Here is an 8,193-nt window from a genome sequence, read left to right as displayed (position 1 = left end):
TCACTGACCACAGACCACCACGGTGGCCCACAGGCTCCTGCTCTTGGCCCCCAGCCCCTCTTGCTGACCACAGACCACTGTGGTGGCCCACAGGCTCCTGCTCTTGGCCCCCAGCCCTGTCACTGACCACAGACCACTGTGGTGGCCCACAGGCTCCTGCTCTTGGCCCCCAGCCCTGTCACTGACCATAGACCACCACGGTGGCTGACAGGCTCCTCCTCTTGGCCACGATGTTGGCAGCCATGCAGGTGTAGTTGCCCGAGTCGGACAGGCGCGCCTGGCGGATGATGAGGTTGTGGTCGGCCCTGGTGTCGATGTTCTCGTCCAGGTTGGAATCGATGGGCTCCTCGTTCTTCAGCCACTCCACCTGGCAGGGAGGAGCACAGGAAAATGTGGAGCAGGCCAAAGGCCTTATGACCTCCTCAACTGGATGGGGAAATGCTTCCTTTGGCTGGAAACTTAGAAAAGCTGATTTTTCCTCAAGGAACGTGGAATAAAACCTCAGCCAAGAGAGAATAGGAAATATTTTTACATATTGCTCCTGCTGCACCATGCATTGGATGTTCAAACACTTGGACAACTACCAGATCTATAAAACAGATAATAATTATTATTAATTCCACTTTTTTTTTGTGAAGAAACAGGAAGATGAAATGGCCTGACATGGCACGCAGAGGAGGAGCCGAGTCATCATAACAGATTCCCAGCTGACACAAACTCCCAGAGAACAGAGACCATTAGTGTTTGCTGCCACGGTCCATAAAGCCCCTGAAACGCTGTGTACGATGTGTTCCAATCCATCTCCTCCAGTTCCCCACCCAGCGTCCCTCAGCACACCCAGGAGTCACCCGCAAGGCGCCTTTCCACTCCAAACCTTAACAGAAAATAGTTAAGGCATGGCAAGCTGCTGTCACAGGAGAGCAAAATTAAAAATAGAAATAAAATCAACAGATTCTATTAAAAGACCAAAGAACGGGGGTTTGTTCTAATAGCTTTTCTAGATCTGGAGGAGCTCTGGCTGTGCCCTGCAGTCAAACTCCCTTCTCCACTCCGTTCAGATGAATAACCTTGTTTAGCAACTTGTGGAAGGACTTGGAACTTTGTGGTAATGAGCTTATGGCTGTGGTAGCTGCAGGCATTCATTAGCACTCCGCTCTGCGCAGATGGGCTGCAATTTGTACATTTTCCAGTTCCTAAACAAATCTGCAAACACTGACCATCAAAGCCAATTACATTTGGTGCCAGGCAGCAGATTCCCCTCCACAGCAGCACTCCCGGCTTTGCTGGGACGGATCCAGCCCTGCACATCCCGGCCAAGGGCTGCAAACCCACCTGGAAAAGGCTCCAGGTCTGGGGCACCTCATCCTGCACGGTGGCAATGGAATTAGATCAAGATTTGACACATCTGTGCAAATGTGAGCTACCCGAGGGCGAGGTTCAATTCACACGTTTCACACTGAAAGTGGGGAAAAGATTGGAGCTCTGTGATCCCTTTGCCATCCCTCTGTCCTCCCACATCCAACCCTCCCTCCCAGCCAGAGGACACTTCCCCTGTGCCTGCAGGAGCCTGGCCACAGCTCGGAGACAGGGACCAAGCAGCTGTGCTAAAACCAGCCATGCCAGAGCTTTCCCTGGACAATATCCCTGGGAGTTTGTTCCAGCTGTGCCAGAGCTTTCCCTGGAAAATATCCCTGGGAGTTTGTTCCAGATGTGCCAGAGCTTTCCTGGGAGTTTGTTCCAGCCATGCCAGAGCTTTCCCTGGACAATATCCCTGGGAGTTTGTTCCAGCCATGCCAAACCCTTCCCTGGACGATATCCCCGGGAGTTTGTTCCAGCCATGCCAGAGCTTTCCCTGGAAAATATCCCTGGGAGTTTGTTCCAGATGTGCCAGAGCTTTCCCTGGGAGTGTGTTCCAGCCATGCCAAACCTTTCCCTGGGAGTTTGTTCCATCTGTACCAGACCTTTCCCTGGGCAATATCCCTGGGAGGTGTTCCAGCTATGCCAGAGCTGTTCCAGCCATGCCAAACCCTTCCCTGGACAATATCCCCTGGACTGTATTCCCTTTTCCTGTGGTCTAAGACTCAGAACAACCAGCTAATCCACTGACTATTCAGTTCCCCTTCTGCAGTTAACCTTAACAGTAATTATCTGAGGGGGTTTCAGGAGAGAAATTAGGAATTCAATTTAAATTATGGAGCAGCCACACGGGCATAAATCAAGTGACAGGAGTTCGATGGTGAACACACTTTATATGCAGTGAAATGGGCAGAGAAATGACAAACACGGCCAGCATTCCCAGAGTTCATTATTTCACAAGTGTGTTTATAAATTTTGACTCTCCTCAGGCCAGGGAATTTTTGGGGTGGGGAGAGGGGTTCAAGGTCCCCGTTCCTGTCACCCTCACTTGGAGGGAGCTCATCCTGTGCTTGCTGAGTCTGGGAATGTGGGGTCTGGCGAGCAGAAAACATTAAAACATTTACAGTAAAGCAGAGCATTTAAAAGAACGATGATTCCGGCGAAGGGAGAACATTAAACAGACGGAACATAAACACCAAAGTGCCGGGACGTGAGATCAAAGCCTGATTCGTCAGGGAGGATGGCACTGCCAGTGCTCCCCTCACTCCAGCCCCCCTTCCCTGAGGAAAACCAGGTTTATCCAAGGCCATCCCCTGCTCTGCCTCAGCAGATGGAGGCTTTCAAAGATGGAGAACCAAGGGATGGATTTATGGGATAAAAATACATTTAAAGGAGTCGTGATGACAAAAGATGTTTGTCACTGGCAGGGATGTAACCTTTGGCAAACTTCAGCCCCCGCACAAACACTCACAGAGCAAACAGGGAAAATAAAAGCAGAACCTAAAACATCTCCCCACTTGGATGAGCTGTGGGGTCTGGACTGCAGTGCCTGAAGAGCAAACTCAGAACTCCTCAGAGTTCCCTTCCCTCACTGTGGAGATCACAGAGCTGCTTGTAACAGAATTAAACCTTTTCCCTTTAAGAATTAGTCTGATGATCTGGAACCAGACTTTAAACCTGATATAAAATGCTGTAGGTTGGTAGAAAAAGATCTGGGTTTTTTTTCATCTGAAATTCAATCTGCTCAGAATTAACCCCCCCTCCCTCAGTTTCCAAGGAGGGCTGATCACATCGGGATCTGCAGCTCCAGGACAGGCAGGGATTAACTCGGCCCCTCCCTGGGTGGCAGCAGCCCAATTAGCATCATCATAAATTGTCCCAGTTACAGAAAGCAATTATCACAGACCAGCTTATGGCATTATCAGAGTAAAATCAGCTCAGCACCCCAGAGCCTGGGCAGATTATGGGAGTTAGAAACTCTTCTCCCTGAAAAACAAAGCTGATCCCAACTCATCCACCGAGAGTTCCTCACCAGTCGCTCTGTTCCTCACCACTTGCTCTGACGGACATTCAAACATCCCAAACCTGGGACTGAATTTTTGGCTCTTTTTGGTGACCTTGTCTGAGATTCCAACCAGACTGAGCCCCCAGGCAGCTCCCAGTGCCAGGGTTTGAGGTGGGGAAGGTGACCCAGGACAGCACAAAGGGCTCTGGTAGCACAGTGCACGGTGATGCTTTTCATCCTCTCTCAGGTGGAAAAGCAGCAAAAAACTCCTCACCTTCCTCAAACATGGAACTCCTGCTCCTCCAAATTCAAGCTGGAGGGATCTTCCTCAGTGTTCTGGCTGGAATTAGGATGGGGATGGGCAGGGCAGGCGCCTCCCTTTCCGAGAGCTTTTGTCACACTTTTATCTTCCTTTCCACCCTGGGACTCAAACCAGGAGGGGAAACCTCCAGCAGCACAGATCATGTTAAACCCACAGGAGGGGTTTAACATCAACCCAAGAGCTTCACACACTCCTCCCTGCCTTTATTGTCATTATTTTATCAACACCATCACAAGCCATTAATCCTGTGCCAGAGCCCCTCACAACACCCGGAGCAGGTCAGCTGTACCTGCTGCATTTTTTTTTTAATTAATCCACTGAGGGAACTCTGTTCTTGAATCATTTAATCACAGCACTGTCACACCAGGCTGGTAAGCATATTTTTCCTTCATTAGATTGAATATATAATCTCATTACAGGAATCTGACACGCTGACTAACCCATAAATCAGGCTGGGCCGTGCTGGGGAAGCTGGAGGAGGCTCTGCCCTGAGGGGATGCACTTGGTGGTGGCCAGAGGGATCAGCTGAGACCTCCATGCCCATTCCTGTGTCATTATTTCCCTTGCAGGGCAGTCAGGGATGTTTTGCTGCACAAACCTCCACCAGCAAGGGGAGAAATCCTCATTTGTGGCCACGCCAGGCCACAGCTCCTCCTCTGAAATCCCAAACTCTCACACTGATGGAAGATCCAGAGAGGGGAACACAGGCCACCAGGGGAGGGACTGCATCAAGATGCAATTAAAATGCGATTTGGAATCGGTGTACAGGGAGAGGTGACAGCCTGGACGTGTGCATCAATTTATAGTGGTAGAGGTGGGCAAGGAGCTGACTCAGCCAGGCTATTTTGGATCCCTGGGATAAGGAGCCATTGCTAAAAATGCCACTGCTAATGATACCTTGTCTGCTTGGTAAAGACATCATCAGATCCCAGATAAGTTTATCTTTATTCCTATTTTTGGAGTGTCTACCATTAACTGGAGCGCTGTTTTTTATCCCCATGCACAAATGATGAACAAATCAGCATTAATAACCCCAAAGGTCATTAGGGATGGGAGTTTCCCAGTGGGACAGAGCACACACACGGCCTGACTGCAATGATTTGATGGTGAGCAGAGATAAATTATCCTGCTGCAGCTCAAATCCCCGTCCCTGCAAAGCTCAGCAGTGCAGGTGAGCAGCTGAACCTCAACTTTTGTTTTGCCAAATAGCTCCGGATTGAAGGATACAGAGAAATCCAGGATCTCATTCCAAACCGGTTCTCAGATTCTGGACAGCAATTCAAGTGCTGCTGACACTGAATTATCTCTTTAGATAAGGCTGCTGGTGATGATGTTTGCAGGGTAACGTGGTGTCCTGATAGGCAGGATCACATTTATACAGGAAATGCTTGGAGATAAGGAGATCATCACAGGAAGCTTTCAGTAATTGAAACCAAAGCCTGCCAGGGCTGTATTTTCACTGTTCTCTCGCGTTCTGGGCCAGCATCGATACCTGATGATGTTCCTTTTGTCAGCAGCCTTCAGATGGGGTCAGCTGTGAGGTCTGGGCTGGGAGGGACCTGAGAGATCACTGAACACCTTTAGATTCATTAGAGAATCATCTTTGTGGCCACCCTGGAAGCAGTATTTAACCCCAAACTCTGCAGAAATACGATTATTAACAAACGTGGGACACTTGGCTGTGTCACTGAGAACTGAATGCAACAGGCACCAGATTCACAACTCCCTGCTTTCTCTGTTAATGCTGCTTACGATTAAAAGAGTGCTGATCTCTGTGCCCAGAGGCAGAACATTCCCAAACCACTAAAGCATTTCAGTGTCACCACTGGTGGGGCCTCCAGCTGCTTCAGTCCCCACCTCCCTCACCCTGAACTCCCCAAATCCCTGCAGGACTCGCTCACACAATCATCCCCATGATTACAAACACAATCATAAAGTCTCACAACTTATCCTTTCATGTTCAAGCATTCAAAATTAAAAACATTTCTGACAACAGGGCAAGAGAAAACACACACCACTGCAAAGCAGCACATCAAACCCAGAGAGGCCCCAGAGCACATGTCTGTATAAAAAGGAATTATCTATTCAGGGGAACTACAAAGTTATCTCCCGTCTTTTTTCTTCTCAGTTTAGCAATCTAATTCAGAAGTGCTTTGCTCCAGCATTTCTATTTCATGACCTCGCTACCTCCTGGCTGTATTGATTTATTCACAACCAGCCAAATCTCAGAAGGAAAACAAACATTTTTCCTGCTGGAAGAAAACCCTGGGCACAGCTCCCCTGCCTGCCCGAGAGGCGGCACAGCCGCTCACCCAAGGGCTGTGCCCACTGAAGGGGAGATGTGCTGGGCCTGAAGTGCCCCAAGGGCTGTTATAGATACATTTTATATTGTTGGCTTTTCCAAATATTAAAATGAATGTTATGTGTGTAACAATGAGAAAGTTTGTTGTATTAATATGGTTTTCTTTATTTCTGTTATTGATGAAATTTAGAAATAGTGGTATAATACATATGTATGTTAGGCTATGGCATAGCATTAAAACAAAAACTACTTTTGTTTGTGTAACCCAAAGACTGACAAAGATAGCTGGAGACACTTTCTTTTTCCTTTTGTAAACTCTCTTACCCAGATGAGGACAGCAGTGACCAGAACTCTGGGGGAGGAATTTATTGCATTTCTGGGATCAGGGAATGTAAATCTCGATGGCACCAAGAGGATTGATCTATTGGGAAGGGGGCAAGAGAAAACTGAACAGAAGAACCCCAAAGATCCTAAGCAGAATGTCTGAATATGTGTGAGAATTTATGGATATGTAGTAGGGTTCTGTTTTTAAGGGACAATCCTTTGTCAGTGAGGTGAATGCAGAGACACCCGGCCCTATCTGTATTCTTTATTTTCTTCTCCTAATTGTTTTTTTATTAAACTTTTAAATTCTATAAAAATCATGTGAACCTCGTTTTTCACAGCTGCAAAATGGACAAGATCAGCAGCAGAGGCACCTGGAGATGCTGCTGCAAGTGCCACTGGCTGGGGTAGGTGGTGCAGGGACAAATGGGGTGGCAGATTTAACACATTGGGGCATCGAGGACAGGGGACAGCGCAGCAGGGCTGGGGGTGGCTGTGGAACAAACCCAGGGCCGGGAGGAAAGAGCTGGAGAAGCTCCAGGCTGGAGGAACAGCTCAGCCCTCAGCCCTGGGGAGTCCTGACCACTCCTGGAGCTCAAACCACCCCAAATTCCCCTGCTGCCAGAATAAATCACAGAACAGGAACACCTGGAGCAGCGGGTGAGGAAGGGCAGAGTGTGGCTGAAGGTGTAACAGAACATAAAATAAATGGAGTTTGGAAATGGAACTGGTTTTGTGCGGTCCACAACAAGCACCTCAAACAAAACAGCTTTAACTGAGGCCAGGTTTTATAGAATAAAGAGGCTGACACATCATTAGACTCCCTTGTTATAAAATCAGTGCAGACCAGCATGTCCTGGACGAGCTATGACAGCTCTCAATCTTTGCTGAATGGGAAACCATAAAAATTATGAATTTGCTCTTAAAAGCAGCTAAAAATCGCAATCTAAATATCAGATCAATCACAGACGAGACATTGCACATTCCCAGGCTGGGTCCTGGGAGTGAAACATCTCCGGTGAGAAATGAAGCACATTTATTGTACTTGTAACTAATATCCCTTAAAAGCAAAGCAAATATTGCTATTGCAGAGATCCATAAGCACCTGGACAAATGCAGGCTGTTTGCACAGAGCAATCCCACCCTGCTCTGTGGCTGCAGCAGGATTCATGGCAGGCTGGAGCTCTCAGCTGCTTTGCTGGGGTGTTTTACTGCAGCCCCATTATCCTGCCCGTTTTAGCGAGCGTGTGCCAGCCCCATAAATACACAAACCTATGTAAAACAGGCTCTCGCTGCTTCTGGAGCCCTCGCAGCTTTTGAATTTTATGTGGGTTTGGCGTTGTGTTGATGTGCTCGCGGTGGAATGTGCGCTGCCCAGAAGAGAAATGCTTTTACATTTCCATTAAAAGCCCTGGCGGTAAATAAACCCTTGGAGCTCAGGCAGATATTCCTGGGAACATCTACGGCACTCCATTAAAATGTCAGAATCTGTGTTAAACATTTGAGAAAGCAGCGGTGGATACAACACATTTAAATCTTAAATATATGCATATATTATGTGATAAAGATATTTCAGAGTATTTCACAAACCTCTGCAGAGCACTCAACAGTAATAGTTCAGTAACAGTAAACTATCAGCAATCGTTTAGCACAACAACTGCCCTTTTATTACAAAAGAAACCCAAACCCAAAACAAAAACAAAGCAAACAAAAAGAACCAGAAACTCGTGAGATCTGCACCAGGAGCGGAGCAGACAGGAGGTGTCGGGAGAGCTGCGAGTTCCTGCTGATGCTCAAATTTCAGCTTTGGTCTGAGGGGGCATTCATAGGAAAGGGATTTGGGGTGAATTTTAAGGCTCAGGTTTGCACCTCGTGCCTCACAAT

At 47.8% G+C, this 8,193-nt stretch overlaps 1 protein-coding gene across 1 annotated transcript in view; it reads right to left on the bottom strand.

Annotated features, from left to right (window-relative positions):
* LOC107213832 (netrin receptor UNC5D-like) overlaps positions 1-8,193 on the bottom strand; it is a 47,921-nt gene that overhangs the window by 26,929 nt on the left and 12,799 nt on the right. Inside the window, exon 2 of the mRNA XM_033519396.1 lies at positions 187-367. Within this exon, the coding sequence (XP_033375287.1) occupies positions 187-367 (181 nt within the window). The remainder of the gene's footprint in view (positions 1-186; positions 368-8,193) is intronic.

This window comes from Parus major, chromosome 22 (assembly GCF_001522545.3).
Source record: "Parus major isolate Abel chromosome 22, Parus_major1.1, whole genome shotgun sequence".
Classification (NCBI taxonomy): Eukaryota; Metazoa; Chordata; class Aves; order Passeriformes; family Paridae; genus Parus; species Parus major.
Note: the sequence above shows the minus strand (reverse complement) of the source record. Positions and strands in the feature narration are given on the sequence as shown.